Source organism: Schistocerca gregaria, chromosome 8, assembly GCF_023897955.1.
Source record: "Schistocerca gregaria isolate iqSchGreg1 chromosome 8, iqSchGreg1.2, whole genome shotgun sequence".
Classification (NCBI taxonomy): Eukaryota; Metazoa; Arthropoda; class Insecta; order Orthoptera; family Acrididae; genus Schistocerca; species Schistocerca gregaria.
The window spans coordinates 471,658,864-471,680,974 of record NC_064927.1 but is presented as its reverse complement, the minus strand read 5'-3'; the positions used below and the strand labels follow the sequence as shown (position 1 = coordinate 471,680,974).

The 22,111-nt window shown below is 43.4% G+C and overlaps 1 protein-coding gene across 2 annotated transcripts in view; it reads right to left on the bottom strand.

Annotated features, from left to right (window-relative positions):
* Positions 1–539: 539 nt before the first annotated feature.
* The window catches only part of LOC126284470 (glucose dehydrogenase [FAD, quinone]-like), a 527,859-nt gene continuing 506,287 nt past the window's right edge, over positions 540–22,111 (bottom strand). For both annotated transcript variants that reach the window (XM_049983422.1, XM_049983423.1), the window contains one exon: positions 540–8,092. In XM_049983422.1, coding sequence (XP_049839379.1) covers positions 7,880–8,092 — 213 coding nt within the window. In that variant the 3' untranslated portion in view covers positions 540–7,879. The remainder of the gene's footprint in view (positions 8,093–22,111) is intronic.

The window sequence follows — 22,111 nt, the reverse complement described above, 5'->3', positions numbered from 1 at the left end:
GTGGAGCCTAATGATCCACCCCACCGATTCCCGTCAGATCACTAATAAGCTATGTCGGCCTGGGCTGGCACTTGGATGGGCGACCATACGGTCTGCCGAGCGCTGTTGGCAAGCGGGGTGCACTCAGCCCTTGTGAGGCAACCTGAGGAGCTACTTGACTGAGAAGCAGCGCCTCCGATCTCGTAAACTGACAAACGGCCGGGAGAGCGTTGTGCTGACCACATACCCCTCCATATTCGCATCCAGTGACGCCCGTGGTTTGAGGATGACACGGCGGCCGGTCGGTGCCGTTAGGCCGTCCAAGGTCTGTTCGGACGGAGTTTAGTTTAGTTTAGTCTTTCATGATTCACCCATTCTTACACATCACTCGAGTTTCTAATGAGCGAATTTTTTTTTGTAAATCTAGAAACCTTTGCTTGAAAAGTAGGTGTGATGAATAGTCTTGCCGTTTGTGATTCAGATATGGCAACAATTATGGAACTGGTTTCATCTGTGTTACTGTTTTGCTGCTGATGGTGTTTCATATTACGTGTATGTGGTTTTCCTTTCATCTAAAGCTGGTTTGGTATATTTGGTACTTTAAATACTACAGGTACTTCATTCCAGACAAGTTTCCTACGCTCCACGTTCACTGATCTGGCAGGAAGTGCAACGAACAAAACTTCTCGTTGTTGAGCAGATATAAGAGGTCTTTCTGCGAAAGATCTGGTCTTCTGGTGTTTACTAGCAATTTTTAGTCCATAAAGGAAAACGACTCCCTTCATTAAATATCTATACGGCACAAGATAATCGTAAATTTAGTGTCCTGTAGTGTACCGTTTTATACTTTCCTTGGTCCTTAGGAAACTAAATAATGACAAATATAGTATCAGTTTTTAGCTATTGTAGACTTTTGTGCCACTACATACGCTCTCTATTGCAAAAATAAGGTTACAAATCAGAATAAATGATAGCATTCGTACTCATCCGACGTCATGTTCAGAAGTGTAACTTGCTGGCCGCTTGGCGCGTTACATAGCAGTGGGTAAGAAAAACTAGATGGAGTGTTAAGGCTGTAATAGACTGTGGCAATACTTTCCTGCGTAAATACTCTATATGTCATCATTTTTGTATCTTTCTATCTTCTGAGTAAACACTATCTGTGGAAGTCGTAAATGATTTTATCTGTGTTTGCGATATTTAGTTGTCAGCTGAAGATAACCTAAAAATCCGAAAGCCGGTTCGTAACCGGATAAATATAATTTTGCATAACATTGGGAAATGTTTCCGTTTTAGTACCATTCAAAGTACTTTATCTGTTATAAGACAGAAATAATTACAAAACTTATGGATGTTGAGTAATAGGGGCCAGCTGTAATATTTTAAAAACACTGCCTGTGGCAACATGTCTTTCACAAAACATATGCAGTTTTCAGAGCTCAACTGGACCTCACTGCATCTCCAAACATTTAGTACTCGCTAGATAGACCACGTTCCTCTGAACTCTTCGCTTAAAAGTTGAATAACGAAAACGATTGTAACCTCATTTCTGTGCAAGTACTAATTATCTGCAAGTGTTTTGTATAAGATTTGCTGTAATTGCTGTTCAACGGTTGAGAGACCAAGTATCATATCACGCAGAGTAAACACACGAAATCATAAAAGTTGCACCCTGACCCGATATGTAACCCGAACTCGAGTATTCTAACGCAGAACTCTATCCACTGCCCTACCTGGTCAACATGCCCTGCATTTAGACTATTAAATGAAGATTCACTGTCGAACATGAGATTAAAGTGTTGACAGACTGCCTCTCTTTGACGTCTGTTTTCTACCGACAATATGTACGGGGCGAGATTTTTTTTTTTTTTAAGAAATTGCTGTACTGTAAATATGCAAGGAATGGCGCTGTAGCGTCCGAGCGTCAATTTGGTTCACCTTTTATAACTGCTGAGGAAGCCGAACTGTGCGTTAATGTGAAGAATGTAAAATAACTGGGGAAAAGTAAGAAAATCCTAACTGATGCACCTTTAGCCGCAAATGAACTAACATTCAGTAGAGTTGACCACGACACGTACGTAGCGAGTATATTCAGCAAGAACACAACAGATATACACACACATGTATGTCTACCGTCTACTGACAGAACGCCTTACATTTATACCAAGTCGTAACAAAGAAAAAGAACTCTTACCATGAACTTCAAAATTCGCTGATACAAATCAGCTGCAATGCCTTATTACTATGTCAACATTACGTTTTAACGTTTACTAAAAATGATGATGAGGTACTATTAACATTCGAAAGGAAAACCTTAACAAGACACTATGAGCCCACAATCGACGAAGAAGGGTACTCCAGTTGCTTCCATAGTTTTCCATTTCCTTCAGACGTTGCTGGAAACCAATTACAAACAACGTTTTGGATCAGAATTGTATGGTTTCACTCTTCATTAATGTTTATATTGAGCTAGAAGTGACAAATCTACGATATTCAATGCTTTCTGATGTCACTGAAACTCCTTTGGTTAAACATGGATTCTACGGTAAATGTACTAACGTGACTGCATTTGGAGGGCAAGGGGAGGGGGGGGGGGGTGGGAATCTGCTCGGTATTAACGCTGCTTTCGTCATTCTTAACTCAGGCTTTGAAAATCAAATGATGATTGCCTTCTTTAGGCTTGTTAATGTGTAGTCCCTACACCTTGGCATTGCGTGTCATAGCAGACCTAACTTTAAGCTACGTGTAAATAAAATACGCTGTTTAGTAAGACACAAATCTAAGGCTAGATTAATTATCGGTATCTTATTCTAATCTACGTAAATTATTGTACAATAATGGGCAGTCATTTGTCATATCAGACAGGCACAATATGATAACAATAAAATGCTATGAAATCTAGAATATCTCATGGAAGGCAAGAAGTCAGCAGTTGACTCTGTTATGTTAAACTTTTGTTCAAACAATCCTAAATCGAGATAGCGTCAATGTGATATCATAGAAGAAAGTACCGGGAATACTCGGAATATAGTGGATTCTTTTACTCTTTAAAACGCTTGGAAAGTGGCAGAAAGCATATTTCATAAGTAAACATTCAAAAATCAGCGTTACAACACCTAACAAATCTGATAACACAAATTAATGAAGAAAATGGTTTTCAGGTATCCTTCGAGAAAGCTGAAAACGCCCCATCAACGTTATGAAACAAGAAGACTTCATCGGAGTAAACAAATTTCACTACCTAGAGCAGATCGCACGGGCACAGAGTGGGCAAGGCAGCGAATCGGGAACAAATACGAGAACTCGAAGTGTCCTACCGTAAGTCACAACGAAAACTGATCTCCTAAAATACCAATATATACCGCCGTAAAACCAGTCTGACGCAGTAACTCTTTATACAGTTGCGATCATGTTTCTGAGTGCCTGTGAAACTAGAAAAAACTGGAGAAAAATAGTTCAACATCATTAGAGGAAAATCACGGCGCTAGTTTTCTGACAAAAAAAAAACAGTTACAAGTTCGCCTTCAACCAAACGTTCCTCTCTACAGTTGTGACAGGGGATGACTGTTTATTTCACATCAAAAATAACTGATAGAAATTTATTGAATATAGAAGATATAGATGAGTTTATGTGTTTATTACACATCACATTAAATTTGCTTATAAATTAATGAATTGAACTGTTTTTGTCAAAGGCCTTAAAATACGCAACTGAATGGCGTAAATAGTTCACCAAAAATGAAGAAGGTGCAATAAAGCCTATCAAAAAACCTAATATCCCTTATCACAAGGCTACGAGCACGTCCACAGCAACCACAGTAAGTGTCAAAGCTACTATGTGATATTTTTCCCTCCCTTTTTGCAGATGTTACAAATTAGGTGTTTTCCGACAATGGCATAAGTATGTTGCAGGTGGCGTACTGCTTTTGGTATCGGCTTGTGGATGAAATGCATAGACAATCACAGAAAAAAGTAACCTACAGGTAAAACACAATAACTATATTTTAAACAGTTGTAACAACCTACTCCAGATTATTTCACATTCACAGAATATTCCACCCTTGTATGTACAGACGGAGTAAATAAACAATCATTGAGGATGTCACAGATATGGTCAGACATGTTAGTGTGAAGAAAGAAGCATAACAGTGTTTCAGTACAAGCCAGACGCTGATAATCAAATTGTATGCGAGCTCAAAGCTAGAAAATCGCGGATGATCACTAAGAGTTCTCGGACCCTATTAAGGGTATGATATCAAATAAAAAGGTTCAACAATGAAGTTTAAGATGAACCAGGAAAACCACAGAACCAATACGCAAAAATGTGCCAATTTATCGTCACCTCAGATAAAAGAAAGCCGTAGGTTTGACTCTAAATAAGATTTTATTTATTGGATACAAGTCATAAAAAACCATTATGTTCTAGAAATAATGACAATCAGATCTGGAAATGTGTTCTACAGAGACGTCTTCTACAAATGATAGGGAAAGCCTGGATAATACGAGCAGATAAGAATTCAGGATGCAACCTCGATCGGAGTAAACACGAAGAAGGACGAAATTGTGGGCCGAAAGGAGCCAATGATCACTGTGAGCTGTAATTAAGTTTAATGAGACTCTAATCGGCCTCAACAAAGAACTAATGATAAAACAGTAAAAGTAACATTGGCACAAATGATACGGTATGACGATTGCGCTTGTATGTAAAAATGTTGTGCACCTGCAATGGTTTTTTAGTTACAAATATCAAAAGCACGAAGTTGAATTCATATGCAGTTATGTGGCTAACGGAAAGCAGTTGACAACTAAATTCGTAACCCTGCGTTTCAAGATTTTGTTGAACCCGAGACCAGGGTTTCAGTGGCCCATTTTGACGCTTTGGTGTGATATATCGCTGCATACAAGTAGTAAATCTCTCTCTGTCAACTATATCTCTTTACTAATTTCGATGTATACGTTTACATATAACGTTAATTCGCCGAAGAAGATTTTTAACAAAAGGAACAGCTCGTTTAGAATTTTGTCCTACAACGAGTTTGTTCAACTGCACAACCACCAATATTCTTTAAAGCATGTAACTGACGCGGATCAAGGTGATACAGCGAAAAAAAAAAGCCTGGTATAGTTTGACATCGTCATCGTTGGCCACTCACTGGAATCAGTCACTTTCGTCAAACCTCTAGTGGTATTCATCTGGAGCGAATGAAGATAGGATCTACTTATCAGTAAGTCGGATTCATTGGGAGAATTAATACGTTGTTCATCCGAGGATAACATCGCTAGCGAAACGCTTGTCCGAGCTACTCTTGAGTGCATATCGTCAGTGTGGAAATACTGACAAGTAGTGTTAATGGAAGGCGGAGAGAAGTGTGAAGGAAGCGATGCTCGATCCGTCAAGGTTTTTGCTCCCAATGTGGAGCGTAATGGAAATTCTCATTTTCCTACAGGACAGACTACATGAAAGAGAACATCCAAAGAAAGACGTCCATAGATGGTTCTATAGACTTAGTCCGATTTTCCAATTGTATCTGAGTGAAATGACCATAATGAACAAATGAAAAGAAAATAAAGAACTTCGACATACAGATGTTCTTTGTTTTCTGCATATTTGCTGATGGAACGCATCGCTACTTGATGTTTACAGAAGCCTCATATTTGAAAATTACAGATAATTTGTTCAAAAGCATGTTCTTCTGAAACCGCGGTTACCAGATATCAGAAAAGTGGCCGCAAGGGAGACTTCCAGATTCATGTTGATAATGCCTGGAAGATAAACACAAGGGAAAGTGTGCCATATTCGGTCGACGAAATTTGCAAAGTAGCTCTAGCAGCCAACCCCTGGGTTTCTAAAGTTACAACACTCTTTCGCTTGGTTCACTAAGGAAATATTGAGAGCAACATGATTCATTTAGACAAACCATCTCTATGAAATATTTGTAATATGATTATTTTACGTATGGTTTATTTAGTTTTATGTTCCTTAAACTTCCAATTTGTGAGCTACATAAAAGTATTTACATCTCTGTAAACATTAGTTTGCGCGAGTAATCGTACATAACTTTTCGATTCATTTCTGCAAAATCTGTACTTCGTTAGATATTCTGCACATGATGACAATTCAGTATATATATATATATATATATTTATGGATACGAGTGTAGTCGATTACAACGTTAGAACTCATGAAATTCATATTTGACCATCAGATGTTTCATTGAAAACCATAAACATAAACTAGTTTATATAAGGTTACGAACAGTTCAAGAAAATACATCTCTCATGTCATAATTTGACACTGAATGCAACTCAGGTGTTATAGTATGTAATAAATTCTACACTATTAAGTTCACTCAATAGTGACGTCGGTTAACACGGCAGTGTATACGCTAATGACTTCTCATCAACAGGGCACAGTATACCCTAATGACTTCTCATTAGTGTATACACTGTGTAGTATCGGTAGGTACGATGTCACAGCGTAGGTGCCCGTTCTAAGGTTGGCACTACGAGAGCGGAAGATCTTCGCCGACCACAGCGCCCTCTAGCCGACGCTGTGCAGTTCTAAGAGCGCCGCTCCATTTTGGCCCAGTTCGTCAAGAGCAGACGGACGGGACACTTCACTTCAGCTTCGCTTGGAATATCGACTTTGCACTACTTATGACGGGTCTAAGGCTTCGCACCTACGTGCTCATCTGTACAAAGCTATGTGTGCATCTGTTTATATTCAGTCACCAACAAAAGCCTCTTTACCTCTTTAACTTTACATGCAGTGTTTTACCTCAGCTGCTCCTACTCGTCTCTTTCATTCGGCCAACCTTTAAATTTTCCATAGCAGACCCACGCGCCGCCTTCCAGGCGGGATACAAAACACTGCCTGTTAACTGATATGACTACTGAGTGCTTCAGTAAATGTCCTGCGGGGAACTTACTAGACCGGAATTTACTGGGTATTATAACACCTGCGACGTACTCGCTGTCAAATAATGACACAAGAGATGTATTTACTTGAACTGTTTTTAAGTTGATCTGTGCCAAAGAACACTAGGTTCTCCATGTGCCCGCCTTCTCCCGTCAGGGGAAGGAATGAAAGATGAAAAAAAAAAAAGAAAGTGCGGCTGGTCCCAGCGGAGGTTCGAGTCCTCCCTCGGGCATGGGTGTGTGTGTATTTGTCCTTAGGATAATTTAGGTTAAGAGTGTGTAAGCTTAGGGACTGAAGATCTTAGCACTTAAGTCCCATAAGATTTGATACATATTTGAACATTTTTCTAAGTTGATGAAGGTCTAAGACAAAAATCGGTATTAAGGTTTACAGTAAGACAGGTGACGGTCAAATGTGGGCGTCATGAAATACTTGATGGCTGTTAACAGTCATCTAACTAAAATGTCTGTAACTCCAGAACGTCTGCAAGTAACTTATTATACATATGTTTTACTAGCTGAAAAAGACAGACATGGCACTCGTATGGATAGAGTCAAAAAGTGAACAGGATGCCATGTTAAAACAATAGAAAGCGACATAATGCTATCATCGAGTCTTCGGCAGCAGAGCCACTGCCGACAGCCCTGATGTCTTGTTGACCTTTAAGTCCAATTTTAGTCTAACGAAATGCGAAAAAGCGTTAGAACCTTCTGGAAGAGCTAAACGTCCAGGGAATTGTTTTCCCATACCTTTTCGTCCCATGAAGTCGGGATTAATAGATAACTGGGCAACGCCAGTTGATCAGTTAGTGTAGTATAAAGAGAGTGGGTGGGTGATGTTACTGTTACACAATCGAGCTTCCGCCACGCGCACAGTGTTTCAGTACGCAGATTGCAGGTACAGATAAGGGGAAGGTGTTGAGGTAGGCAGACAGAGGGCCCGGCTGGGGCGCAGAGACGCGCCAGCCGGCGAGACGACCGCTCAGTGCGCCAGCGAGATCTTGCCGTGGTCCTGCTTGATCATGTCGGCCGCCTTCTCGGCGATCATGATGGCGACCGTGTTGGTGTGGCAGGAGGGCAGCACGGGCGCGATGGCGGCGTCCACGACGCGCAACCCGCGCACCCCGTGGACCCGGAGGCGGGCGTCGACCACGGCGTCCGGGTCGGAGCGGGGGCCCATCTTGCACGTCCCCACCTGTGCAACAGCGACAACGGCCAACGGTCACTCTGGGGAGACGACACCTGCAGAGCACACATCTCGGCTGCATGGAAATAACAGTTCACAGACGTGGTTCAGTTCCTCCGGCAAGAAAGCTGGGATGACGTACGAATGGTTCAAATGGCTCTGACCACTATGCGACTTAACATCTGAGGTCATCAGTCCTCTAGAACTTAGAACTACGCTACTGGCCATTAAAATTGCTACACCAACAAGAAATGTAGATAATAAACGGGTATTAATTGGACAAATATATTATACTACGACTGATATGTGATTACATTTTCACCCAGTTTGGGTACATAGATCCTGAGAAATCAGTACCCAGATCAACCACCTCTGGCCGTTATAACGGCCTTGATACGCCTCGGCATTGAGTCAAACAGAGCTTGGATGGCGTGTACAGGTACAGCTGCCCATGCAGCTTCAACACCACACCACAGTTCATCAAGAGTAGTGACTGGCGTATTGTGTCGAGCCAGTTGCTCGGCCACCACTGACCAGACGTTTTCAATTGGGCAGAGATCTGGAGAATGTGCTGGCCAGGACAGCAGTCGAACATTTTCTGTATCAAGAAAGGCCCGTACAGGACCTGTAACATGCGGTCGTGCATTATCCTGCTGAAATGTATGGTTTCGTAGGGATCGAATGAAGTGTAGAGCCACGGGTCGTAACATACTGAAATGTAACGTCCACTGCTCGAAGTGCTGTCAGTGCGAACAAGAGGTGACCGAGACGTCTAACCATCACGCCGGGTGATACGCCAGTATGGCGACGACTAATATATGCTTCCAATGTGCGTTCACCGCGATGTCGCCAAACACAGATGCGACCAACGTGATTCTGTAAACAGAACCTAGATTCATCTGAAAAAAAGACGTTTCGCCATTCGCGCACGCGGGTTCGTCGTTGAGTACACCATCGCACGCGCTCCTGTCTGTGATGCAGCGTCAAGGGTAACCGCAGCCATGGTTTCCGAGCTGATAGTCCATGCTGCTGCAAACGTCCTCGAACTGTTCGTGCAGATGGTTATTGTCTTGCAAACGTCCCCATCTGTTGACTCAGGGATCGAGACGTGGCTGCACGATCCGTTACAGCCATGCGGATAAGATGCCTGTCATCTCGACTTCTAATGATACGAGGCCGTTGGCATCCAGCACGGCGTTGCGTATTACCCTTCTGAACCCACCGATGCTATATTCTGCTAACAGTCATTGGATCTCGACCAACGCGAGCAGCAATGTCTCGATACGATAAACTGCAATCGCGATAGGCTACAATCCGACCTTTATCAAAGTCGGAAACGTGATGGTACGCATTTCTCCTCCTTACACGAGGCATCACAACAACGTTTCACCAGGCAGCGCCGGTCAACTGCTATTTGTGTCTGAGAAATCGATTGGAAACTTTACCTCATGTCAGCGCGTTGTAGGTGTCGACACCGGCGCCATCCTTGTGTGAATGCTCTGAAAAGCTAATCATTTTCATATCACAGCACCTTCTTCCTGTCGGTTGAATTTCCCGTCTGTAGCACGTCATCTTCGTGGTGTAGCAATTTTAATGGCCAGTAGTGTATGTTATATGTGTACTAAACCTCAACCTTGTATACCACTATCTACAAATTGGATGACGCGTTATTCGTAGTGTACTATATACGCACAATACCCTTCCTGGTGTTGCAATTTTAACGACGAGTCGTGTAATACCTCACGCTGGGACTACATCTGTGGAGGACGCGAGAGATGCCCGCAAAGATATTCTTACGGTAGCCTTAAACAGCCGAGTGCAGTGTCAGCAAAACAGTCTGCAGACGCACAGCCGGTGCCACATGCAACTGGGGAAGAACGCGCGCTCCATTCAGCGCTATGCCGTCTATGATAAACTCGTCGTCCCGGAATTCCTCTGGCGGGGACCTGCTCTGTCTTTTCTGTCACGTGCTTCACATCTCTACTAACCCGCGGGTCAAGGGCTACGACTAATGCTAGGATCATGAGATTCATTCGGTCTATCTTTCCGGCCGGAGTTATAACCAGCATTCGAAGAAGACTTCTTAAATATTCATAGTATGAAAAGTTTGTTATGCTTGTCAATTTATTGATAATAATAAATCCTTTTATCGTTACTCGCTGCCGCTCCATTTGGTGGGACGCAATTCTTAAAACCTACAATTTCTTCTCAAGCATCAGACAGAGTTAATGTCACCTCAACCCACAAGTGCCCCGACCCACTTTACAATATGCCACTGCTCGTATATAGCGTACGTGTACTGCTTCATAAGAAAGGAAAAAAAGCAATGTACTTGCGGAGAGGGACAGCGCTCTGAATAACTCGTTTTGGGTCATCAGTTGTTAAGGGCATCTTTTGCTGTGTATCAGCCGGGCGCATCCGACGCACTGCTGACGTACGACGGGCCTTTGAAAAGTCCGTGCAAAAATGAAAACTACTTACCTGTTTGGGGTAAACCGTTTTTATTTATCGACACAGTCTCCTTTTAGACTTATACACTTCGTCCAATGCTGTTCTGATTTGTTGATCCCTTCCGGACAATAGGAATTGCCCAAGTCTGCAAAATAGCTATTAGTTGCTGCAATTACCTCCTCGTTTGAATAAAATCTTTGTCCCGCCAGCCATTTCTTCAAATTGGGGAACAAACAGTAGTCCGAGGGAACCAAATCTGGAGAATACGTGGTATGTGAAACGAGTTGGAATCCTATTTCCATTAATTTTGCGACATAGTCTGGTCCCTTTAACCCCCACAAACCAAACCAACCAATTTTGCGACCACAGCTGCCGAGGTGTATGCTGGTGCAGTGTCGTGAAGGAAAAGTACTTTTTGCGGTCCAATCGCCGCCTTTTCCTTTCAGCTCGGTTTTCAAACGGTACATTAACGACGAATAATATGCACCTGTAATAGTTTTCTTGGGGTCATAAGGCTGAAATATATGAGATGGGGAAAGTCTAGATACAGTCAAAGCGCTGAATGTATCAGATCTTGTACTTCATTTATGGAGTGACGGCAGGTATATACGAGGACTAGTATTGGTGACACCAGTAGCTAGGAAAACGATGTTTCAAAATACTTCCCTGCCCCAGAATTCTCCGGAATGTGCAAGAAAATTGGGAGATTAGAAGAGAAACCTTGTTCCGTGACTGGATGCCTGATTTCTCAACCGTCGCAGATGTTCCTGATTGATACAGACCGAGTTCGTGACACTATGTAATGAAATACCGAATGTCGATGAAATATAATTATACCGGCTCTCTTGAGTTACTATGGAAATCAATCGAACAAGAGGCTATAAGGGTAAATTGGATTTGGGCGTGACCTACAGAAACACCGTCTTGCAACAGAACACTTTCACAGTGGTTTGGTTCCCATACGCAATTAAAAAATTAAACGATCGTGTGGCATCGTTGGCGAGGAGACTGTCCGGGGAAGTTCAGCCGCAAGGTGGCAAGTCTTAGTCGGGCTGACGCCATATTGGGCGACTTGCGCCTCGATGATGATGGCAGCACTGCACCCAGTCCGCGGGCGAAAAAAATCTCCACCGCGGCCGGGAATCGGACGCGGGCCCGCGGCTTACGAGGCAAGCACGTTACCACTCAGCCAAGCAGGCGAACTACCTGCGGATTTTGCAGAGGCATATGTAATGAGAAAGGAAAATTTCGCATAATGACCAACCACTGTGCTCCATTTAAAAAGGTGGACCTTGCAGGAAAGAATACTGGTTTATATTTCTGTTGGTCAAATCAGAAGAAAAATCTCGATCAGTAAAGAACACATCAGGAGTCATGAGAGAATAAAATGTATCGGTGATGTGTTTAATTAGTATAGAAAGTGGTAGTAGAAGTTCATTCTGTATGCACCCACATCAAAGCCACTGATAATTTCTTACGGCATCGCAAACTGCAGGAAGACCTCCATTGCGAATCAGAGAAAAGCCTAATGTGTTCCCGAGGTACTAATTACATGCATAGCTTTCAGCAAATGTACGCACAGAGCACCCTAGGACACAAAAACGTCCCAAACTCTGTACAATCCCAGCTCCTCCAACAGTGTGGGAAACACCACAGTTGGTTCTAATCTAACAAACATACACATTTGGCAGTTACAGATTGCTTGAAACTTCCTGTCAATTTTCTCAGCAGCATTTTGTCAAATGATATACCTATTCAATCAACTGTCAACGTATCATTCTAATTAACTGAAGTTTTCATCGATAGAATAAAAGAGACATCATGAGACATCCGCACGGAACTGGTAGCGAAAAATAACGAACAAACCGGTAGTTAAGAGAGAAGGAAAAAATCTGGTCAGCGTATCTGGCTACAATGCTTTCCGTATTTCACTCCATCAACGGCACCGTGGTAGTGACTTTCAAAATTGCCTGCAGCTCTCCAAATTGTGCCTACGGAAACTGTAAAAGGATATTTCGATTCTGTGTCACATTTTATTTACAGATAAACCGTCGTTTACAAACCGATGGCAAATCAGTCCTCGCAGTATGCTCTACAGGTCAGTAAAAAAAACCGACCTGGTTGAGGGAATAATCAACGACCTTGTTCTGCCAACGTGTAGTGCGTGCTTTTCAATAAATTGCCTCTTTGGTCCCTGTTTTATTGATAGAGCTCTAGGTAGCCACAAGTATCTGCATTTCGTAACAGATATGTTGCAGCAGTTGTTGCAAGACATGCTGTTGGATCAATCAGCCCAGGTGATACGTATATAACCCTGTCTCCACTCTTCTGCAATAATTACTGACCATCGTAGCAAAACAGTTGAAGATAGCTTGATCGGTAGTTCTGGAAATATAAAATGACGTGCACACTGACCAAAATTAACGTCCCCTCACTGGACTCGCATTCGGGAGGACGACGGTTCAATGCCGCGTCCGGCCATCCTGATTTAGGTTTTCCGTGATTTCCCTAAATCACTCCAGGCAAATGCCGGGCTGGTTCCTTTGAAAGGGCACGGCCGACTTCCTTCCCCTTCCTTCCCTAATCCGATGATACCGATGTCCTCGCTGTCTGGTCTGCCCCCCCCCCCCCCAAAAAAAACGTCCCCTAAACTTTTGTCTGTGGCGAAAATCAAAACAATAAGCACACAAGTAAACACTGGTGACACTCTAAGACATGAATTAAGTGTCACAAGAGCATTTGCTGCAGTAAGTCCTGATGAAATTCAGTTCGCAGTATCCCGTTACCGTCTGTATAGTTTTTAGTCTGTTTCAGTTCCCCTGTATGATCTGCCCATTAACGGCGTCGAACTATTTCCTTGACAGATACCCATAAATACTTTCACATCTGGTGCTGTCTCACTTCTCAGAACTTCGAACTTTCTTTCCAGAATGTATCTGTCACTCCACGATGGTGTGTGGACTGTTTTGAAACTTTCTAGCAATGTAAAATTGTGCGGCAGACCGGGTTTCGAACTCGGATGGTTCCTATGGGGGGGGGGGGGGGGGAGCATGCTCTTTCCGATTTTTTTATTTAATTTTAGTGTCCCAGGATAAAAAAATAATCACTTATGAAAAAGAAAGGAAAGAAATATAGGGTTGAAGTGACATCCTCGTCACTTCACTGGTAGTAATATCCTTTTCCACGAAACTACGTAAAGCTGCAACTCCCCACCGGTGCCTAGAACGTTCGAAAAGTGTGTTTTGTATTTAGAACACGTCGGATGATTTAGTGTTGTTCTAGTAGATAATACCAATACCTCAGGCCCAGCATCACGGTCCGCGAGACCACGTAGTGCGATGCGTGTTCTCCAATCCAGCGGGTAGCCGACGTTTTCTGTGAGGGGAAAAAGAAAGCGTCTGGAAAAAATAAAGCGTCCGCCGTGGTCGTGGACTCGTCGGTGCGTCGAAGGAGTTCCATGATGCGTTGCGTCAGCCGCCAAACATCCTTTGCCTCATTGCACTGCAGAAAATGTTCGTCGGTGTCCTGCATGCCACATATAAGGCAGAGCGGTGAATCTACCATGTGGATGTCGTACAATCGTCGGCGGGTGACGGTCTTGCTGTTGATTAATATATACGAACACGATCTATCTGCCGTGGTGATGAGAGGCGAATGGACAGCTCACCAAATCTGTAGCCAATCCCTCGTTGGGTACTTAAGTTCGACAACATTGCTATCATGACGACGCCTCAAGTATCGATATATTTCACGGGTAGTGGGGATCCTTTTAGAAGGTACCTGTAACTGAACATAACTAAAATCGACAAATAATCGGGCGATGTTGTAATATTATTGGGCTTTACGTCGTGTGAAAGTTGTGAGTACCCTTGGGAAGGCATTCACCTAGCTGTGTATTAAATAATCAACTTATGAGATGAGACCTATTCTTTGAAAGACATTTGTTTTACATAATTTACGTAACTGTAAAGATGAGCATCTAGCGCGAACGCTAATATATCGTTTGCCCAGTCAAAGATACATTTTAACAGAAGTTGAATTGAGTATTCCGCTTCGATCTATATAAAACCTTTGTAGATCTTCAGATTTTATCGTACTTCTGTTTGTAATATGAAAGTGTAACGAAGGTCATCTTTAAGCCATAAAAGTGAGCGGTCTTGCCAGCGTGCAGACAACAGTTACTAATTATTAAAATTCAAGTAATTTATGTTCGATACAGTACATCGGCAAGTTATTGTTATGAAGGTGTTGAACGGTGCAAGAATTGTCTCGAAGGAAAGAGAAAAGTAATGACTGTAATTTGTGACAAGAAAGGCCGCTCCTTGTCTTTTATACAACTCATAGCTCCCTCATTTATTAATGATTTCATTTGTAAATGCAATTTTCTTATTGTTCATTGTTAAAGGTCCCTTAGGTAATTATAAAATTATTACTGATTACTTAAAGGAATCCGGGTTGTTCTTTTCCAAATAATAGAAGCCTTTGCGTGTTCAAAAAACTAGCCTCCTTCTGACAACGATCAGGAGCCGACCAGAAGACGGACGTCTTCGACTGCTTTCGTGTTTCCTGTGGCGAAGCTGTGCCAAACTGGGAACACGACATTCTAGTATGAAAAACTATATATATATATATATATATATATATATATATATATATATATATATATATATATAATTTTTTTATCATACTAGAACGTTGGAAAAAAAGGCGATATGGTGCCTACCGCCACCGGAGGTTCAAAGGACGGGGGAAGAAGCAGGTCCTGGCGTGTTGCCGTTGGTTCCGTGTCCGTAGCGTCTCTCGCAGGTATAGAGCTAGAACCTTGTTCCGCACATTCGTGGGATTAAGTCCTCCAGAATGGTGTGGGAGAGTTAAAGTCTCGTATTTGACCTTAAACAACATCCCTTGGCTGACATAGTATCCAAAGGCCGCCATTAACCTGTCAGCAATACCGTGTGGCATTGGCAGTACCTGTGCCAGGTGCGGCAGTCGCGAGGCCAGATGAACACTAGTGTATTCCAGCCTTTGGAGCGGGTCGTGGGTTCGGAGGGGATTGTTACCTACGTGCAGTCGGACGTGCTGGAGCAGACCTCGGTAGCACGCCGCCGCCGATTGCCGTCGACTGAGCTATCCAGGCACGATTGGCGACCTCATGGAACCAACGGCAACACGCCATCACGTCGGCGACCCCGTCCGTTGAACCTCCGGTGGCGGTAGGAACCTTTTTTTTGTCATCGGTCTTCTAACTGGTTTGATGCGGCCCGCCACGAATTCCTTTCCTGTGCTAACCTCTTCATCTCACAGTAGCACTTGCAATCTACGTCCTCAATTATTTGCTTGACGTATTCCAATCTCTGTCTTCCTCTACAGTTTTTGCCCTCTACAGCTCCCTCTAGTACTATGGAAGTCATTCCCTCATGTCTTAGCTGATGTCCTATCATCCTGTCCCTTCTCCTTATCAGTGTTTTCCACATATACCTTTCCGATTCTGCGTAGAACCTCCTCATTCCTTACCTTGTCAGTCCACCTAATTTTCAACATTCGTCTATAGCACCTCATCTCAAATGCTTCGATTCTCTTCTGTTTCGGTTTTTCCACAGTCCATGTTTCACTACCATACAATGCTGTACTCCAGACGTACATCCTCAGAAATTTCTTCCTCAAATTAAGGCCGGTATTTGATATTAGTAGACTTCTCTTGGCCAGAAATGCCTTTTTTGCCATAGCGATTCTGCTTTTGATGTCCTCCTTGCTCCGTACGTAATTGGTTATTTTACTGCCTAGGTAGCAGAATTCCTTAACTTAATTGACTTCGTGACCATCAATCCTGATGTTAAGTTTCTCGCTGTTCTCATTTCTACTACTTCTCAATACCTTCGTCTTTCTCCGATTTACTCTCAAACCATACTGTGTACTCATTAGACTGTTCATTCCGTTCAGCAGATCATTTAATTCTTCTTCACTTTCACTCAGGATAGCAATGTCATCAGCGAATCGTATCATTGATATCCTTTCACCTTGTATTTTAATTCCACTCCTGAACCTTTCTTTTATTTCCATCATTGCTTCCTCGATGTACAGATTGAAGAGTAGGGGCGAAAGGCTACAGCCTTGTCTTACACCTTTCTTAACACGAGCACTTCGTTCTTGATCGTCCACTCTTATTATTCCCTCTTAGTTGTTGTACGTATTGTATATGACCCGTCTCTCCCTATAGCTTACCCCTACTTTTTTCAGAATCTCGAACAGCCTGCACCATTTTATATTGTCGAACGCTTTTTCCAGGTCGACAAATCCTATGAACGTGTCTTGATTTTTCTTTAACCTTGCTTCCATTATTAGCCGTAACGTCAAAATTGCCTCTCTCGTGCCTTTACTTTTCCTAAAGCCAAACTGATCGTCACCTAGCACATTCTCAATTTTCTTTTCCATTCTTCTGTATATTATTCTTGTAAGCAGCTTCGATGCATGAGCTGTCAAGCTGATTGTGCGATAATTCTCGCACTTGTCAGCTCTTGCCGTCTTCGGAATTGTGTGGATGATGCTTTCCCGAAAGTCAGGTGGTATGTCGCCAGACTCATATATTCTACACACCAACGTGAATAGTCGTTTTGTTGCCACTTCCCCTAATGATTTTAGAAATTCTGATGGAATGTTATCTATCCCTTCTGCCTTATTTGACCGTAAGTCCTCCAAAGCTCTTTTAAATTCCGATTCTAATACTGGATCCCCTATTTCTTCTAAATCGACTCTTGTTTCTTCTTCTATCACATCAGACAAATCTTCACCCTCATAGAGGCCTTCAATGTATTCTTTCCATCTATCTGCTCTCTCCTCTGCATTTAACAGTGGAATTCCCGTTGCACTCTTAATGTTACCACCGTTGCTTTTAATGTCACCAAAGGTTGTTTTGACTTTCGTGTATGCTGAGTCTGTCCTTCCGACAATCATATCTTTTTCGATGTCTTCACATTTTTCCTGCAGCCATTTCTTCTTAGCTTCCCTGCAGTTTCTATTTATTTCATTCCTCAGCGACTTGTATTTCTGTATTCCTGATTTTCCCGGAACATGTTTGTACTTCCTCCTTTCATCAATCAACTGAAGTATTTCTTCTGTTACCCATGGTTTCTTCGCAGCTGCCTTCTTTGTACCTATGTTTTCCTTCCTAACTTCTGTGATGGCCCTTTTTAGAGACGTCCATTCCCGTTCAACTGTGCTGCCTACTGCGCTATTCCTTATTGCTGTATCTATAGCGTTAGAGAACTTCAAACGTGTCTCGTCATTCCTTAGAATTTCCATATCCCACTTCTTCCTGATTAATGTCTTGAACTTCAGCCTATTCTTCATCACTACTATATTGTGATCTCAGTCTATATCTGCTCCTGAGTACGCCTTACAATCCAGAATCTGATTTCGGAATCTCTGTCTGACCATGATGTAATCTAATTGAAATCTTCCTGTATCTCCCGGCCTTTTCCAAGTATACCTCCTCCTCTTGTGATTCTTGAACAGGGTATTCGCTATTACTATCTGAAACTTGTTACAGAACTCAATTAGTCTTTCTCCTCTTTCATTCCTTGTCCCAAGCCCATATTTTCCTGTAACGGTTTCTTCTGCTCCTTTCCCTACAACTGCATTCCAGTCGCCCATGACTATTAGGGTTTCGTCTCCCTTTACATACTGCATTACCCTTTCAATATCCTCAGCATATCGCCTTCATTTTCGCACGTCGCTCGATTATTTGTTGATTTTAGTTATGTTCAGCCACGGCAGCGAGATCGTGTTCGTATACATTAATCAACCGTAAGGCCGTCACCTGCCGCCGATTGTACGACATTCGCATGGTAGATTTCCCGCTCTGCCTTAAATGTTGCGAGCAGGACACCGACGAACATTTCATGCAGTGCGGTGAGGCAAAGGATGTTTTTGCGGCTGACCCAACGCATCATGGAACTCCTTCGACGCACCGACGAGTCCACGATCACGGCGGACGCTTTATTTTTTCCAGACGCTTTCTTTTTCCCCTCACAGAAAACGTCGGCTACCCGCTGGTTTGGAGGACACGCATCGCACTACGTGGTCTCGCGGACCGTGATATCGGGTCTGAACTATTGGCATTATCTACTAGAACAACACTAAATCATCCGACGTCCTCTAATTACAAAACATACTTTACTAACGTTGTAGGCAGCGGTAGGGAGTCGCAGGTTTACGTAGTTTCGCGGGAAAGGATATTACTCCCAGTGAAGTGACGAGGTTGTTACTTCAACCCTATATTTCTTTCCTTTCTTTTTCATAAGTGATTATTTTTTTATCCTGGGACATTAACAGTAAATAAAAAAATCGGACAGAGCATGCTCCCCCCCCCCCCCCCCCCGATAGGAGCCATCCGAGTTCGAAACCCGGTCTGCCACACAATTTTACTTTGCTAGAAAGTTTCAAAAACAGTCCACACACCAGATATATTCTGGAAAGAAAGTTTGTCGTTCTGAGAAGTGAGACAGCACCAGATGTGAAAGTATCTATGGGTGTCTGTCTGGGAAGTAGTTCGACGCCGATAATGGGCAGATCATGCTGAGGAACTGAAACAGACTCAAAATTACGTAGATGGTAACGAGATAATGTGAATTGAATTTCATCAGGACTTACTGCAGCAAATGCTCATGTGACACACTAATTCATGTCTTAGAGAGTCGCCAGTGTTTCCTTGTGTGCTTATTGTTTTGATTTTCCCCAGAGATAAAAGTGTAGGGGGTGTTAATTTTGGTCAGTGTGCAGGACATTTTGTATTATCAGAACGACCGATCCAACTATCTCCAAATGTTCTGCTACGATGGTCGGTAATTATTTCCGAGGAGTGGGGACGTGGTTATATACGTCACGTTTGTATCACCTGGACTGGCTTGTGTCCAACAGCATGTCTTGCAACAACCGCAGCAACGTATCTGTAACGAAATTAAGTACTTAATCCTAGGCCACGGTGCGGATATGAGAGCTGTATAGAGTAACTTTCGAAAGTTATGGGAGACACTAACATTCTGGCAGTGCTCTTTACTGCCTTACAAATCTTAAGGAGAAACCAAATTAGCTGCGTTTCAGGCACCCGTTTTGTGCAGAATCCATGTTGAATCCTACAGAGCAGGTTTCAGATAGCATAAAAGCCAATACATAGGCATAAACATGGTCTATTATTCTGTGTTCTACAGTTATGTTCATCTGTCCTTGACAACTGTGCTGGTAATGCCGTGCGCCTTGCTGTAATCTCTTGGAACTTTTCGAAGCTCCAGTTACGTACGACAAAATTCTCCTAGAAGGCAAAAAACTTTTCTTGCCTACTCCATAATCTACATTGACGGCAAACAGAATTACATCACCAAGAAGGAGTTGTGCGACATGAATTTGGTAGGAGTGTTTCTACATCTGAAAGATGAGGTCAATTCAGATTTCGCGCCATTTGCATAAGAGTAGCCCTGGTAGCGTCACTATGAGGATTCAAGTCAGGTTTGTTTTAAATACACACTGTAACGGCCGTGGGCGTTAGTTACACTACGGGCCATTGAAATTGCTACACCAAGAAGAAATGCGGATGATAAACGGGTATTCATTCGGCAAATATATTATACTGGAACTGACATGTGATTACATTTTCATGCAGTTTGGGTGCATAGATCCTGAGAAATCAGTACCCAGAACAATCACCTGTGGCCATAATAACGGCCTTGATACGCCTGCGCACTGAGTCAATTGGGTGGCTTGTACAGGTACAGCTGCACATGCAGCTTCAACACGATACCAAAGTTCATCAAGAGTAGTGACTGGCGTATTGTGACGAGCCAGTTGCTCGGCCACCATTGACCACACGTTTTCAATTGGTAAGAGATCTGGAGAATGTGTTGGCCGGGGCAGCAGACGAACATTTTCTGTATCCAGAAACGCCCGTACAGGACCTGCAACATGCGGTAGTGTATTATCCTGCTGAAATGTAGGGTTTCGCAGGGATCGTAACACATCTGAAATGTAACGTCCAATGTTCAAAGTGCCGTCAATGCGAACAAGAGGTGGCCGAGACGTGTAACCAATGGCACCCCATACCATCACGCGGGATGATACGGCAGTATGGCGATGATGAATACACGCTTCCAATGTGCGTTCTCCGCGATGTCGCCAAACACTGATGCGACCATCATGATGCTGTAAACAGAACCTGGATTCATCCGAAAAAATGACGTTTTTGCCATTCGTGCACCCAGGTTTGTCATTGAGTACACTATCGCAGGCGCTCCTATCTCTGATGCAGCGTCAAGGGTAACCGCAGCCATGGTCCCGAGCTGATAGTCCATGCTGCTGCAAACGTCGTCGAACCGTTCGTGCAGATGGTTGTTGTATTGCAAACGTCCCCATCTGTTGACTCAGGGATCGAGACGTGGTGCACGATCCGTTATAGCCATGCGGATAAGGTGCCTGTCATCTCGACTGCTAGTGATACGAGGCCGTTGGGTTCCAGCACGGCGTTCCATTTTACCCTCCTGGACCGAACGATTACATATTCTGCTAGCAGTCATTGTATCTCGACCAACGCGAGCAGCAGTGTCGCGATACGATAAACCGCAACCGCGATAGGCTACAATCCGACCTTTATCGAAGGCGGAAACGTGATGATACCCTTTTTTCCTCCTTACACGAGGCATCACAACGAAGTTTGACCAGGCAACTCCGGTGAACTGCTGTTTGTGTATGTGAAATCGGTAGGAATGTTTCCTCATGTCAGCACGTTGTAGGTGTCGCCACCGGCGCCAGCCTTGTGTGAGTGCTCTGAAAACCTGATCATTTGCATATCACAGCATCGTCTTCCTGTCCGTTAAATTTCGCGTCTGTAGCACGTCATCTTCGTGGTGCAGCAATTTTACGAGTAATGGCCAGTAGTGTATCTTTGAGATGGGACATGGTGAGCTGAACATCTTTAAGGCGACAAAGACCCCGTTGTAAGGACGTAACTGACCTTGAATGAGGTCGTGTTATGGAGCTACGAGGAGCTGGATGTTCCTTCTGCGATAGTGGAGAAAGAACCGTACATGGTTACTGGCATCGGTGGTTACGGGAATGTATGCAACAAGACCGGGCTCTGTATGGCCACGTAGCACAACCGAGAGGGAACACCATCGTGTTCGGCGTATGACTCTTTCGCATCGTACTGCATTGCAGCAGGAATTTGAACAGCAATTGGCACCACAGTGACCCAATAAACTGTTACAAATCGGTTACTTCAGGGACAGCTCCGCGCCCTTTTTGGTGTCAAGCAAGACCTCATTGTAGGGTAGGATGGAGGTTTATTGTGTTTCCTGATGAAAGCTGATTCTGCCCCGGTGCAAGTGAAGACCGTGTGTTGTTTAGAAGGACGCCTCCTGAGACTCTCCAGCCAACTTGTTGCCTGCTAGCTCATTGGACCTACACCCGGAGTTATGGTCTGGGGTGCGATTTTGTATGACTGCAGGAGCAGTATCGTGGTAACACCACGCACGCCGACTGCCTAATTGTCCGTGACTCTGGTTATCCGACCTGTTGGGCTGCCGTTCATGA